This window comes from Perissodus microlepis, chromosome 8 (assembly GCF_051167445.1).
Source record: "Perissodus microlepis isolate ML-2025 ecotype Zambia chromosome 8, ASM5116744v1, whole genome shotgun sequence".
Lineage (NCBI taxonomy): Eukaryota > Metazoa > Chordata > Actinopteri > Cichliformes > Cichlidae > Perissodus > Perissodus microlepis.
Window position 1 is genome coordinate 2,823,133 of NC_140468.1, and position 15,473 is coordinate 2,838,605.

General features: G+C 43.5%; 2 protein-coding genes across 2 annotated transcripts; one reads left to right on the top strand and one right to left on the bottom strand.

Annotated features, from left to right (window-relative positions):
- Positions 1-514: 514 nt before the first annotated feature.
- c8h10orf88 (chromosome 8 C10orf88 homolog) lies at positions 515-8,718 on the bottom strand. Its single transcript, XM_084937040.1, has 9 exons — positions 8,608-8,718; positions 7,202-7,386; positions 6,846-7,043; positions 6,655-6,724; positions 6,380-6,571; positions 6,023-6,151; positions 5,077-5,200; positions 4,730-4,937; positions 515-1,567 (listed from the first exon to the last, which is right to left on the bottom strand). Exons 2-9 carry the CDS (start codon positions 7,348-7,350, stop codon positions 1,345-1,347), a joined length of 1,293 nt encoding a protein of 430 aa, XP_084793166.1. The 5' UTR covers positions 7,351-7,386; positions 8,608-8,718; the 3' UTR covers positions 515-1,344.
- Positions 8,719-8,999: 281 nt separating this feature from the next.
- On the top strand, positions 9,000-15,339 carry asb3 (ankyrin repeat and SOCS box containing 3). Its single transcript, XM_084937029.1, has 9 exons — positions 9,000-9,201; positions 11,395-11,565; positions 11,670-11,782; positions 12,196-12,328; positions 12,479-12,656; positions 12,735-12,953; positions 13,044-13,346; positions 13,963-14,096; positions 14,186-15,339. The coding sequence occupies exons 1-9, from the start codon at positions 9,000-9,002 to the stop codon at positions 14,416-14,418; spliced, it is 1,686 nt and encodes a 561-aa protein (XP_084793155.1). The 3' UTR covers positions 14,419-15,339.
- Positions 15,340-15,473: the final 134 nt, after the last annotated feature.

Sequence of the window (15,473 nt, forward strand, 5' to 3'; positions counted from 1 at the left end):
TTTGGTTAGCGTGGAGCACTTTCAGTGACCTTCATGGTTAGTGTCTTAGCCATTTATGACTCAGCTGCTGGAATCGCTGACGGGAAACATCGGCTAATTTGATTTTGTCTTTTGGGAACATCTTGTGCAACATTTTCCTTCAACTATTGTTGTCAGTAATTTTGGGCGTGTGTTACAGTTGGAAAATGCACCGCTGGATCCCAAAGAAACCAAATCAACCACCAAACTGTACTGACTGTAATAGCTGCCACTGTATTCTTCACTTTCCCCTCATTTTTAGATCTGAAACTAGGTGTGTTACTGTCTCATGTCACCGACAGTCTGAAATTATTTATTCACATATATCTCTGGTGGTGGCACCAGAATGAGAGATGTGATCAGAGGGATGCACACTAACACATCTGGAGCTGTGGGCCTGAAGCAGCTCACAGGCCTCGCTCGGTGTCTTGCACGCAGCCTTCTCAGGAGAACTTGTTTGCTTTACCAAATTCTCCAGAAATAAGAGAACCTGCACAACGTTTTAAAAGCTTTATTAAGCTGTATAAATACATTTACTTTGACTCACATCAGTACAGGTAAACATCACAGGTCAGCACAGCCGTTTTAATAGTTTACAGACATGTACAGTACTTAAAACATTACAGTGTCGTATTAAAATACAGTTACACGTTCGATTTAGTCTCCTTAACAGGAGCAAGTTTTAAAACAAACTGAGCCGAGCAGGTCAGGCCCGAAAACCCTTCACATCACATCAGTGTCGTTTAGAGCTGCGTCAGTTTAGTCGTTTCTAACGTAAACCATGTAATGTTCTCTGACATGTGAACATCTGCTGCTTTTCTGTTTTACTTGTTTGAGACAGCTGATTAGACAAACCGAGACTTTTGAAGATGACTTTGTTTTAGTGCCGTTCAAAGACCAAACCATTAACTGTTTAAATAACTGGTACAATGATGAGTTTCAGTGCATATACAGAGGAAAAAAGAAGAGCAGGGAGAGATAAGTGGGTTGCATTTCAGCTGAACACTTAATGTAAGTCAGCTCTGCTGCACATCAACACTTTTTTGAAAGAGTCTCGTCCTCTTCCTGTACACTTCTCATGTTGTTCAAAATGCAGTGCAGCCATTGTAGTCGCGCTGACGAGACAGTCACTTGTTTTTTTTTTTACAGGAGATAACATTTCTACAGAATATGACCTTACAGCAACACTGCTGGTTTTACATGTTAACCTCATATTTCAGGCTTCTAGTTTTATTGCTCCGTCTTTGTTGGGTCTGGTTTGAGGACGATGAAGAAGAGAATTAAGGCTTCCGGGGTTCAATGTTAGTCTTTTTAGTGCTTCTGGACTCAATGCATGGCTGGCGTCGGGGCGATCTGCTCCGCCGGTCCGGTATCTGCTGCTTCTCGTGCTGAGCTGCTCATGGCTCCGTGGTTAAGGGTGACCAGCGGCAAAGCGCTCAGCAGGGCCTTCTCCAGCTTCTGCTCCAAAGCATCCAAGCGGCGGTCCATGTGCTCCTTCAGCCTCTTCTCCATCTCCTCCAGACGGCGCTCCATAGCTGAGTCCAACTCCCTGAAGGGACATAAAAGAAACAGTAACACTTTTTGAGAAAGTTGGACTTAATAAAATCTGGGTGTATCAGCCGCTGGTGTTGCCGATTTATGAGGAGGTATACAGCTGAAGCCACTGTCAGACAAGTTGAAGTGTGCAAGCTGACACTGAGTTAAAATAAAGGGGACTATTTAAGGTCAGTCAAACCTTTGCCTGATCATCACTAATCAGAGATGAAGTTTTTTGACCGGGTCGCTGGTCTGTGTATTTCTACTCTACTTTGTGATTCTGACTTAGTCACTAAAAGAAGACAGAGCAGAGTGACTGTGGGCAATTCTTGAAAATGAAGCCACATCAAGAGACAAAAGCCTAAACATAAGCTAAACCACCCACACAGTTGGTGCTGACCATCATCTTCCTCAGACCTCACAATCCTGCTGCATCCACACTGATTCAGCCAAACCACCAGGAGGAAACTTTCTAAACTGAAAACACTAAAAAGATAAATAAATAATTTTTTTTCCACCTTAAATATTTTCAGTCTTTTTGCAACATTTCTGTTTTTGGTGGTTTACATGCAGAGTCCAACAGCATGACTATTTTGCCCTCAATGATCCTGAAAAAACCACAAAATCCTCCATTTTTTCTTTCCTTGATTCAGTCACACCAGTCTGGCAGCTCCAGTAACCAAACCAAGGAAACTCCTGTTCAGTCAGTGAGCGCTGTCTCTGATCCTTGTCTGCACACTGATGGTTACTGTACGACATCCTCACAGGGCACTGTCCTGCTTTATGAAATATCAGAAGGTAAAAGTATGACAGGCTTGATGTACTGCCCTTCCATATCGGTAATGAAGGCCTCAGTCATACAGGCCTAGAGGTCGGTTGCTGACCATCTAGCAACCAGGTGCTGGGAAAAATGAGTATTCCACAACAAGCTGGCAAGTGGTTGCTGGCAATTGCTGTTAAGCTAAAGCCCCTTCACACAGGCTTGGTGACCAGTCAGTCGCCGCCGAACAACTACTCACCACTAGAGAAAAGTGTGTATTCTGTGAGTGATCAGCAAATAGTTACTGGAAGTTTCAGGCAGTCTCTAGAGTGACATGCATTGTAAAGAGATATGCAGAAAACCTCCTTACATTTCTTTGGTTGCTAGCAGAGGGCTGCAGTAACCAGACGTTTGCATGGAAAACACCAACTTATCTGCAAAAACTCAAAAACGACTCAACACGCAGCAGTGAATCTTTAACACAAACTGGAAATGGAGACAATCCACCTTCAATTTTAAAGCTGGCAATCTAATTATGCATAATGAAGACTAGTTTAAAATGTCTCTGTGAAACTCAGACTAAGACGAGTCTTAGTTTGGAGCAAATAAATGAACCCATCTCAGATTACAGCAGACCTAAAGTCAGATAATCTACAAACAAGCTGTTATAAAAAATGTTATTAACCTTCACGCTGTGATAAAAAGGCAATAAAAGGTAAATGTGCACGTGAACTCCAGACAAACAGCGTCAGGGGGAAAGAATAAACAAAGGAAGTAAACACACAGAGAGAAAACACAAGGAGCTAAACTTCAAAATAAAACAGGAAGCAAACAGAAATGGAGACCAGGAATAATCTCACATAAATACAAATAAACACAAACACATGAGAACAGAGGAAAAACTACAAAAACACAAAGGAGCAGAAAAACTAACAACAGCCAAAGACGATTATATAAACCAAGACAATTAACATCTACTGTTCAAAGCAAGCAAAGCCTTTAAGTAATCTACACCATTTATTACTTTTCCTCGGTTTTCTGGCATCACGCCTGAAGTCTTAAACTCTTTAAATATTTTAGTCCGATGACTCGTGGGAAAGACGTACCGTCGTGTCGCTGTCCTCGATGTGGAGTCACGCTCTGTCAGCCCACATGTGCTGCACAGATCTGACAGAGAGCCTGATTTATTGTGCAGTTTAACTCACAGAGACATTTTTATTTGAAGAGGGACACTAGGGTCTGCTGGAAAGTTACTCCAGCCACAAATAAATAAATAAATAAATGATTCTGTTTGTTCTGATGCAGCTTTTCAGATATTTTAATGAGTCACACAAACAGCGGTCCTGATAAATGACCTCTATTGTTTCAGTATCAGCCAGCCTCTAACCAACGCCAGAGCCTTCTGCCTATCTGTGCCTGTCAGCTGTTTAACAGCCAGAATGATTTTTGGGAATCACCACAGGAGAGATCCTCCCAGCAGATGTCATGATATCCGTGAATATTCCAGCATGTAGGAAATGTTTGGGCGTCTGCTCATTCTTCACTAACACGATCAGCTAAAAATGTGACCTCAGACAATCAAAAGCATTGTTCTGTTGGATAAACGAGTCTCTGTTTAATCCACATGCTCAGAGCCTCAACAACGTGACTGTGCAACAATCACACAGCTGTGGTAACCGAAACACAGCAAACACAAATGCTTACTGTTCCGATAACAACAGCCATACCTCACAGTTTTATATCATTTATCATTAACAAGAAGAAAAGTGGCTCCACAGTCTGAGGAAAATGTGACAGGCATGTGGTGAGCAAACACAAGTGTGAGTATGTTTAATGACGCCAGATGCAGGAGGAGCTTCTGGGAAGAAAACAATTAAATCAGAAGAAAAAGTCCCAAACACAGCAGCAGAAACAGGAACGACTGACAGATCTGTGCATGTGAAAGGCCACAGCTGATAAAGCCGTCCAGAAACACACGTTAGGTTAGGTGTTTATTCTAAATGAGCTGGGTGAGGTAGACAGAAGTGCATAAGATAAAGTGCTGTATAAATGAATGTATGGTTGAAGTGTTGAAACAGCTGGTTTAATGTGGGAAAAAGTACAATTATGATGCATTTCTGCGTTAAAAAAGAGCGTCCCTAATATTCCGTCTCTGAAGACTTCTGCAGCATGTACACACAAAAACTGAAAACTAAACACCTACCAAGGAACGTGCATTGGACTCGTCCAATTTTAAGACACAGCTCCAGTTAAAAGCAGAAATCTTTGAGCCACTAAGAACCAAAGTCTTTAGTATTATGCAAAAAGCGGCTGCAGGATTCCTGTAATGATTCTTTTCTAACACAAGGTGGAGCCAAATCATCTGATTCCAACATGGAGCTGCTGTAGGAAAAGTGCTCGCTACACTCGACTCACCACGTGCCGTTTCTCATCATCTTCTCCTTCTCTGCTGCAGCATCATCCAGTCTCAGCTGGGTCACCTGACCGCAGACGTTCTGGAGCATGGGCAGAAGCTCGGGACCGGAGCCGAACCCCTGGTTGACCCCCTGTCCCTTCAGGAAGTGCGACAGCATCTCTGTCAGCTGAGTGTGGCTCATCGGGCCGCCGTTCTCACTGGGACTCGCTGGAGACGGGTAAAAGGTTTTATCGAGGTGTTAGAAAATCTACCACAAATAAGTTTTTCTACAAGTAGAAGCCCAAATCCACTCCTTATTGACTACCATGCTCATGTATGTGACCATAACAGACATGATCATCCTTACTAGTGTTATCAGTGCTGACACTGGACATTGGCAGGTCTACGGAGGAGGGGGTGGAGCCCTCCGACATCACTCCGTTCTGGGTCTGTGAATCTTCATCTGCAGGCCTCAGGAAGCTGTCTGGAGGCTAGCGACATTGAAAAACATCTGACTTACAGAGTGTTTAAACATCTTCTGAACACACATTATATCTGCGTCAAGCTGACAGAAGCATACAGAGATGAAGGTGGATTTGTGTGCATAGTCTCTAAAAGGATATCTGACTTTACTTAACTTTAGTTGTGAATCTGAGCAGCTGGTGGAAGATTACCTGATTCCTTCACTGCTTTAAGCTTAAATACACTCACTGCACATGTGGACAAAACAAGCTAAAGCCAGAATCTGACTTTCAGATGTCTCTCTTATCATACATGTAAACAAGACAAATCTGAAATAATACTGTAGCACAAAACTAGTGGGACTAGCTGAGCTTAGCTAAAGAGCCTCTGATCACAGTGGCTTCTTTTTTTATGCTACCTTTAAATCACATTCGAATTTATAGCTGTGGCATCTAAAGGGTCCAAGAAAACATAAAAACCTCTAAACGTCAACCAGCTTTCTTCTTTCTGTACAATTATTTTCAGACAATTAGAATCACTCAAACATTTCACATAATAGAAAAACACGATCATCACAATCACAATCAATGAAGTGGTCCAAGGTTTTTCTTTGAGTTCATCAAACAGGCAGCATTAATGGATTAAAGTTCTGGCAGACACTCCAGACCAAACCTCAGACTCCAGCCAGTTTAGTTTTTCTGAACTTTCTTTGTTAATCCAGGCTTTCTGCTTCAGGCTCTGTTCACACTCACAAAATCACTTCACTCCTTTCTTCTGCACCAAACTGGTGTGGGCCGAGTTTTTAAATGGTCTAATCTAAGAACAAAGAACAGCACAAATGGGTTTTGTACCTTAAATTCTGCAGGTCGAGGCAGAATATTGCCAGCTCCTGGACACATGCTGACTTCTCTCCCCAAACCAGAGAAAGCTCCACTGCCCATCAGGAGAGGCAGGAAACCAGCCAGAGAGCCGGTCTGATTCTGGAGAGACAAACACCAACACATGCTTCAGTCCCTGTTAAATTCTTTATGTCTGGTTAGTTCTTATGCTTTGGACACTCAGAGAAGCCGTTCCAGTTCCAGTAACAGTAAGATCTGAGACAGAGGTCTGACGAGGTACACAGAAACTCAAATCCATAAGACATACTCTCATCAGCAGGAAACACCCACATTATAAATGTCAGAGAGAGCATCTCTGAGCTAATTTACCTTCTGCTGGAACTGCACCATTTCCATGAGATTCTGAGCTCCTGGCGACAGGCTTGTTCCCATCTCCTCCATCAGACACTGAACTCGCTGCATGTCTATGCCCAGGTTTGGGGCTGGGCAGGACTGCAGCAGCTGAAGACTCACGATGACTTTAGCCACCATAACACTGCTCCTACCTGCCAGGGAGAGTAACTGGGAGAGAGAAGCAGCTCATTAGATTCTCATACAAACACGACTGTGTAACAAACTGCATAAATTAAAATGTTCTGTTTTACCTTCACTTCACAGGCAGAGGATAGCTCCTCAATGATCAGCTGCTTCTTATAGAAAGGCCCTCTGTCAGCACTGTGATTCACAAACAAAAGAAGAAGCATCACTTCTTAACATCAGACAATCAGCAGCGTCTTTATCAGAAGACCGAAGACCCTTTGCTCATTGGCTCTTCTGACCTGTGCAGCCTGTGTACCTGTCTAGCTGGATGCTGTCGTCCTTCGATCCCCGTACAGTCCCACAGTACTCTCCGGTCTGGCTGTAAACCTCCATGGTTCGTGCCTCACTTATAACGAGCAGGCGGCTGATGGTGGCAGGTAAGCTGGGGTTGCAGTGGAACTTCAGGACACAAGGAGACCCTTCCTCCATCTGCTCTAGCAGCACTGGATCACCACTGTGTGTGGCAGATAAGTGGGAAATGTACCATTCACTTAAATAAAAGGAAAATCCACTTCTCATCTTTGCCTTCTGTGCGAATAGACAAAGATTAATTGCAACCGCCTATTAATTATAGCACTAACTGCTTCTTAATATCAGCTAAAAGCTTCTTACCACTGAGTTTCTTCTCTGTCCAACTCACTGACTTCATCTTCTTCTTTGGCCGTGTTATTGATGTGAACAGGAAGAACGACGTCAGCCAGGTGACGCCCCTGAGTGTGACAGACCCAAGCAGCTTCACTTTTCACAGAGATGTCCACCATAATGCTGCGGCTTGCTGTAACCTTTGAGCCAACGACCTAGGATACAAAATTGGAAACAATTAGGAGAACAGGTTACAGATTCAAGACAAGATTAAAGACTGATTAAAGCCACTGTAAGACAGAAACAATAAGAGTTATGTGCTTTTGTCTTTGGCAAAGATAGTGGATATACTGGAGCTGCAGCTCCAGTATCCTTCCTCTGCACACATCCAAACCATCCCAGCCTCACTCTCTCTGTCTCCAAACCGCTCAGCCTGAGCTGTCCCTCTGATGTACTCATTTCTAATCTTGTCCATCTTTGTCACTTCCAGTGAAAATCTTAACATGTTTTGCTCGTGTTGTCTTTTTGTCTCCATCTTCTTCTTGTGCACTGTCCGTTGCTTGTATGGTTGACCCTAGGTATTTAAACTCATCCACTCACTCAGCCTCTTCCACCTGTCTCCCTCTCATTCATGCATGTATTCTTTCTTGCTTCTTCCAGCTCCCTCGTCTAACTGCGGATCACAGTGTCGTCTGCAAACATCATAATCGACAAACACTGCTGTCTGACCTCATCTGTCAGCCTGTCCATCACTACTGCAAAGGAGCTCAGAGCAGATCACTGGTGTAATCCCACCCTCAGCCCACCTGTCTCTCTTACCGCACACCTCACCACTGTTCTCTGCCAGAGTGCCAAAGTTCCTCTTTTGACACACTATTTTCCGCTTTCGCTGATCCATAAATAAAGAGTGAAGCTCCTTATGACCTTCTCTATATTTCTCCATCAGTGCTCTCAACCATCACATCTCTAGAGTTCTTTCTCAGCATGAAACCATACTGCTGCTCACCGATCATCACGTCGCTGCTTAACCTAGCTTTTACAACTCTGTCCCAAATCTTAAGATATGACTCGTCATTTTGTTTTTACTCTCTGTAAACTTTTATTTCAACTAAAGTTTGCTTTTATGGTCGTTCTTTTTCTACTTTAAGTAATAAAAATGCTGTGCAGTCCCACATAAAGCGGGACCGCTGGTCTCCCTGGTCCGCAGTTAGTCAGATGGGCCAGATTTCAGATTTAAATGAATATGATGATGAATGATGAATATGTGATATGATTGATTTCTGACAGTTTGTTTTAAATTACAGGCACAATGACGTGTAGTGCAGGAGTACACACAGTACTGATCGGTTGTATGTTGACGGTCACATCCGATTCTTTGCTACAGCTGCAGTAACTCTGTGAACGTCTCGCTGTGACGGGAAATAAAGCGCGTTTACCTTCAGAGTGCCTCCTGAACCCGCTGAGAAGAAGCTTCCAGGCTCTTCTTCTTCACGTTTCTCCAAACATGTCTGAAAATCTGCTAATTTTAGCAACAACTAACGGCTAAACGATTAGCTGAAGCTACAGCTGACACGCGACGCTGGATCGTAGGATTGTTGTGGTGTGACGTCATCAACAGGCGCCGCTCGGAATGCCGTTGTTCCGTTCCTGACGTCTGTTTGGTAACTAAAGACACGTTTATTTCTTGATTTCAATTAAAAACTTTTCCGGACCCAACAGAAACGTGTACGTCGGGTTGTGTAAAATCATCCAGAGTAACTCTGAGGTTGTGTTTTGACTGTTAATCCTTGTTGAAGTTAAAATAACGAATGTCTCTGTGAACCTGGGCATGGACTTCACTGAGTGCTACCGAGACACGGTGTCCAGTGTGGCCGCTGCTGCTCGCTCAGGCTGCACTAGGCGGCTGAGGACGCTGATTCAGAGAGGCTGCAGTGTGGACTGTCGGGACAACCGAGGCTGGACCCCCCTGCACGAGGCGGCAGCAGCTGGCAGCAAAGCGTGCGTCCAGGAAATCCTGTCAGCTGTCAGAGGTAAGAGAGGCTGCTGCACAGGTATCCAATACTACTTCCTTTAGGTGTCTCCAAAGGCGGATCATCTGCCTTCCTTCGTCTCACCCTATCCCAGCACCCTCCTCTGTCACACCAACCCTCTTCATGTCCTCCTTCACATGAACCTCCTCTGAGGTCTTCCTCTTTTCTTTCTGCCTGGCACCTCCATCTTCGGCATCCTTTGGCCACTGTCCGTCCTCTGCACATGTCCGAAAGGTCTCAGCCTTGCCTGTCTAACGTTGGATGCCAAGTTAGAAGAGACCCTAGTGTCCAACAGTCCCCATCCAAACAAGAAGGGGCTCAGAGCCAATCCCGGATCTTATCCCACCCTCACCTTCAACCCATCTGTCACTCCTACCCTCCTCCACCACTGTCTCACTGCCCTCTAACATGTCTTGCACCAGGCTCACATACTTCTCTGCCACTCCTGATGTTCTCACACAGTAACACAATATGTTTGGGCCCATTACAGTCATACTATGTTTGACTGGCAGATGTACCTGGAGCAGCTTCAAAGGGATGCGTGTCTACTCCCGGGATCGAACCAGGGAGCTTTCACTTGATAGAAAGTGAAAACTGAGATTCTTTATTGCTTTTTCATAAATACATGCTCATTTTGCATTTTTAGGACGGCAGCATGTTTAGTTCAAAAAACATTTAACAACAACTGCCAAACTTTTGAAAAGCAAAGTGCTTTCACATTGTTGCTCGATGTGGTATTTCAGATGGACGACAGGTCGGGACTACTCAAGTACATTACACAAGTACTTCTTTACTCAAGTAAAGGTGAAAAAGTACACACTCTGATATGTGCTCAAACTTCCACCTTCCATATTAATATTATAATAAAATATTATTTATACAAACTTTATTTCAACTTAAATTCAAATTCTAATAAATTAACTCAGCTTGAACTCCTGATATGCTGAACAAAAAAAAGAATGGGAATTTAAAAAGCTCTCTTTGCTGCTGACTGCACTTTAGATGTGTGACTTTGTCGTGAAACCCAAACAGTAAGATGACTATAGTGAAGGGTTAAAGTGGGACTTTACAGATTTTGTGCACAGCCTGTCATCAGCCGGCCTGTCCTGCTCCTCTTTATGTATTTATCCAGCAGGATATGAGCTGATGTTACATGAGCTGTCGTTTTATTGTTTTACATGGATGCTTCTTTGTGAAAAAGATGTACTTGTACTTGTATTGACAGGCAGAATCTGATACTGTGGAGCCTTTCATTGAGCCAGGTCAGCTTGACACTGAAAAGAGCAGAATCCTAATATTTTCCATTACATGCCCTTCCCATTGACAGCATAAAGCTAGTGCAAAGGTGGAATCCAGTGTATGAATCAGTTTGTGGCTTTGATGATATTTCTTAGAAACATTTCATTTAAAATGCCCATTAGAAAATGTTAGTCTCTCCTCCTCTTCTGTAGCACAAGCCGCAGCTTATGGGCATCTGCACCAAAAAAATACCGTTCCATATCATTTAAGCCAGGAGTGAGGAACTTCAGGCCTCAAGGGTCGGTGTCCTACAGGTTTTAGATGTGTCCTTGATCCAACACAGCTGATTTAAATAGCTAAATGACCTCCTCGACATGTCATGAAGTTCTCCAGAGGCCTGGTAATGAACTAATCATGTGATTCAGATGTGTTGATATCTAAAATCTGCAGGACACTGGCCCTCGAGGCCTGGAGTTCCCCAAACCTGATTTACGCCTGATTGAATCCCAGAGTATACTGAATAAATAAATGATGCAAACTGTATTTTTTTCCTCTCTGATCTCTTCATGTGCGAGCACCGGTGATGGATATTGTTCCTTCTGCTTGGGGTCTGATTAGTTCGATGTCTGGAAAGTACCCAAAGACAGGAAATAGTAGCTCACATATGTTAAACCTAAACAAAATCAGCCTGGTTAGAAAATGTAAGAAGTAGAGATGTTTGTGTTAAAATGAAGAGAGTAAAATTCAAAGTAAAGTAAAGTACAGAAGCACAGTATCTGTACTTCATTACTTCCCACCTCTGAGGGTATTTCTACTCCTACTTCTCTGCTAGACTCCAGATGGATGTGAATGATTAATGGATAAATCAGTCACTTCAGCAGCTGTTTTAAAGTTATATGTGCGTTTCTCTTATTTGCATTTTGTTCTTCCTCTTTGGTTTCCGCCTGTGTGCAGCACGCTCCTCCAGCTGTAGTCGTGTTTATGTGAACCATCTGACGCATGAGGGTGAGTCTGCCTGTTACCTGGCAGCGCAGCGTGGACACCTGTCAGTGGTCCAACTGCTCATCAAGGCACACGCTGATATCAACCAGCTCACTAACGACTTGTCCTGTCCTCTTTATGAAGGTATTACAACTGCGCTTCACTGATGTTTTAATTTTTTTCTGTTTTTGCCTGTTTAACCCTTTAAGCTCCTCTAACCAAATGAATGTCCCAAAATGTGCTTCCAGCTGTTAGCCACAGGCACACAGATGTTGTAGAACTGCTGGTAAGCAAAGGTGCTGAGGTCAACAGAATGCACACAGAGTCTGGCTGGACCTGCCTGCACCAAGCTGCATATAAGGTAGGCATTAGCATTAGCACTCACGCTCTTAAACGAACAGTTTTCATTTACAGTAGATCATGACTTTTTGGTTTCGATCAGGAAAGCATGGTCACATCTGGTGGGGATTTTCCCTTATTTCCCTTATGTTTTCTGACTGGCTGTGAGGCACAGAGAGAGAGAGACTTTGTGCATGTATTAACCTTTTTATTACATTTCACTTATAAATAAACTAATTTTTTACCTTTAAACACCTGCAGAAAAGGTGCAAACTGGCACATAAAAGTTCAGCAGAATGCAGGGATGCAGTGATTTCTTGTGATGCTCACTGTGAAGAATGTAGGGCTTAAACGTTGCTGCTCTCTGCTGCCAGCATTAGCTGTGGGGTCCTTGTGTGTTTGCTGATTGTATTTAAGATCATGTTTCTCCCAAAGGGCCACACTGAGATCGTGCGCATTCTTGTTAACAAATGCAACCTGGAGGAAGTAGATGATTACAGGATTTCCCCGTTATTTGTGGCTGCACAGTACGGACAGAGGGGGTGCCTGGAAATACTCGTTAACGCCGGTAAATATGATTTACTTTTAATGGTAGCTGTACATTTGTTTTCCTCCTTGTTAAAGGATCTCATGCTCCATGTCCTCTTGGCCTCTTCTTTAGGAAGTAATTAAGTAAAATAGATTACACAGTTAATTTTTTAACCTGCTTTCACTTCAGGTGCCAATGTGAACACGCAGGCAGTTGATCTGAGTACACCTCTGTTCATCGCCTCTCAGGAGGGACACCAGGCCTGCGTGGACTTCCTGTTGGACCACGGGGCTGACCCCAACATGGTCTGCAGTCACGACTGGCCTCAGTTTGCCATTCACGCCGCAGCCCAGTTTGGTCACATCGGGTACTGACACATAACTTAACCTCTTTTAAAATAAGGCTGATTGTGTATTTTTGACGTTTTGATATTCTGTCACTCCAGCATCCTCAGGAGCCTCATAGCTGTTACGGATCGTGCGTGCGACCACGGCGAGAGCATGGTGAGTCCGGTGTATGTAGCTATTAACAGCGATCAGACCAAGAGTGTGGAATTGCTGTTGAGGGAAGGTTACAGCCCAGACGCCCAGGACTGCTCGCACACCCATGGCCTCCTCTCACCGCTCTCCCTGGCCTTGTATCGCACACCCCAGAAACCTTACAGGTGTGTAAGAATGCCGATTTTACCACCTTGCACATATTTGCAAGATAAACCAGATGGTTTATTTTAGTTTGATATTAAAATCTCTTTCAGTGAGTCGGTGAAACTGCTGATAGCTGCAGGAGCAAGGTTGAATGAGGAAGATTGGATTTATGCTTTGGCCACTGATGAGGCAGACCTGCTGCAGCTGATATTTGAGCACCGGTGGATACCTCGCCCAGAGGCTGTGACCAGCGACGAATCTGTACTGCAGCATGATGGGAAAACTGAGCTGAAGCTGAGAGAACTGAACGAGATGCTCTGTGTGGCTCTAAACCAAGTACATTTTGCTGGCTGCTGGCTTCCTCTTCTCCTGAAGGCAGGACTGGAACCATCTTTACTGCTTCAGCCCCACATGTAAGGCGCCACACCACCTCTGTCTCCTTAGTTATCAACAAGCTGTAATAGGTTTGTTCCCTGTTCCCTGTTTGGGCCTCTAAAAATCAAAAGCTTGACTTTGTTTAATTTGGCCAATCACAGTTTCAGGGTCACCCTCTCATGCACAGCTGCTCTTTGGAGAGATCACAGAGGATGTTCTAAGTAAACAGTTCTCTAACTTTCTGACTCGCCCACTTCAGAAGCCAAAATAAGGTCAAACCCCACAGTTAACAGGTTTTATTAGTCAGTGATGTTAAACGAGGATCCCAATTAAATTTTAGTGACGTTAAGATTAGCACAGTAGCATTTGCATCAGCCTCTTTTTGCCTGCCAAAATCAAATTCACTCATCTTAATTGCTCTCATTTTATTTTCCTACCTTCACTCACCAGCAGTGGCCGTTTTCCCCCACCAGAAGAGGACTTCGGGGGAATAATCTTAACAAAAACAAAAAAAAGCTTCCATATTTAAAGCTGTCTGGATATGCCTGAGAAAATTCTTTTAAACAGGAGATCAGCTAAATTTAAGTCAGGATCCAAAGCTGGTTGATCACCCATCATCATTATCTGTTCCTTTGTGTCATCTGTTCTTTGTAGGTTGGAAGAGGCAGACAGCCAGGTGTTAAATTACCTCCTTGAGTTTGTAAACTGGTCGACTTTATCTCCCCATTTGAAACATATTCTGGATCGAAGGGTGGCAGAAAAGTCCTGGGATCCACATCCATGTTTCGGTACAGCAGTAAATATGCACTGCAGAGTTTAAATAACCTGCACGTGGAAACACTGCAGCGATTGATCTTTTCTCTCCACCTTCTTTCAGACTCCGTCCCCTGTCTTTCCCACATCTGCCGGCTGCAGGTCAGAGCACTGCTGGGACCAGATATCCTGATGAGGACCAATGTCGTCCAACAGCTTCCTGTCCCCAACCTGCTTCGTGATTTCCTTAAATTCAGGGACATCCCAGAAGCTTCGTACCCACATGCGCCACCATTGCCAATTTTACAGCGAATCGAGGAACATCGCAATACACACCAGCACAGACATGTTCTATGACCACATCGGTGTCTTATGTTCAAACCCAAGAATCCATATTATTCCATTAAATGCAAATATTCAAGTCTGGTTCATCATTTTATGCACATTCCTATTTGGAGTATGGATGGATTGGAGGTTTAAACAGAAGAATGTCAGGTACAGAAGTGGGACAAATTAATAGAAAAACCAAAAAGCCTCTTACTAAGGTGTTGGACCACCAGAACAGCACTACTGCTCCTTTATGTTTATTCTTGAAATGTCTGGAAAGTCACTGGAGCGCTGGACACTATTCTTCCAAAAGATATTCCCTCATATGTTTTGATGATGTTGGAGAGGACTGTCTAATGGTCAAACATCTCCCACAGGCGTTTATTTGGATTGAAATGTTGAGACTGCACACGTGTGATTCACACCATTTTCATATTCTTCAGTGACCCTTGTGCCCTATGGATGAGGGGAATTCTCACTCTGGAAGAGAGCATACATAAGGATAAAAGCCAATCACATAGACAAACGTTGTATTGATTTGCAGTGATCCCTCCCCTTTTTGTGCAGGAAGCACAGCTAGTGTCAATAAACAGCTCACTAGTGGTTAAAATAACAACAAAGCAGCCAAGAAATATATATCATACAAATAGATGTAATTATCCAAACTCATTCATATTCTTCCTCCGTTTTATTGGCACCAGATCATCAAAAGCTGTACGGGGACGATTAGATGGCTCGTACGAGTCTACGCACTGCAGGCGTGAAGGATTACGGGGTGTTTTTTTTCCTTTAATTTGTCATCTATCCGTAGCTTACTTCACCTGTTACTTTCTAGAAATTGTATTGTACTTAAGTGATTTGCAATAAATTTTATGGCTAAGCCTTTGGCATTAATGCTATGATTTAATAAAATTATTTTTCTAATTAAAGTGAAAATTTCCCCAAACAAGAGACATTTGTTCGCTTCATTTATCAAACGACATGCTCTGTTTGTGAAATGAAAATAAATGCCTGCTGCTGCATTCTGATTGGCGCAGACTTGCGTCAGCATCACCGAGACCAAATCTGATTGGCCGACATCACAT

What these genes read in the sequence shown, in the direction of transcription:
- c8h10orf88 (XM_084937040.1), bottom strand. Translation starts at nt 7,350, where the DNA reads ATGGTGGACATCTCTGTGAAAAGTGAAGCTGCTTGGGTCTGTCACACT. An exon ending in GACAGCATCCAGCTAGACAG is followed by an intron (nt 6,725 to 6,845) that starts GTACACAGGCTG and finishes TGTGAATCACAG; the next exon opens with TGCTGACAGAGGGCCTTTCT. An exon ending in CCTCTGCCTGTGAAGTGAAG is followed by an intron (nt 6,572 to 6,654) that starts GTAAAACAGAAC and finishes TCTCTCTCCCAG; the next exon opens with TTACTCTCCCTGGCAGGTAG.
- asb3 (XM_084937029.1), top strand. Translation starts at nt 9,000, where the DNA reads ATGGACTTCACTGAGTGCTACCGAGACACGGTGTCCAGTGTGGCCGCT. An exon ending in GGAAATACTCGTTAACGCCG is followed by an intron (nt 12,329 to 12,478) that starts GTAAATATGATT and finishes CTTTCACTTCAG; the next exon opens with GTGCCAATGTGAACACGCAG. An exon ending in GGATCCACATCCATGTTTCG is followed by an intron (nt 14,097 to 14,185) that starts GTACAGCAGTAA and finishes ACCTTCTTTCAG; the next exon opens with ACTCCGTCCCCTGTCTTTCC.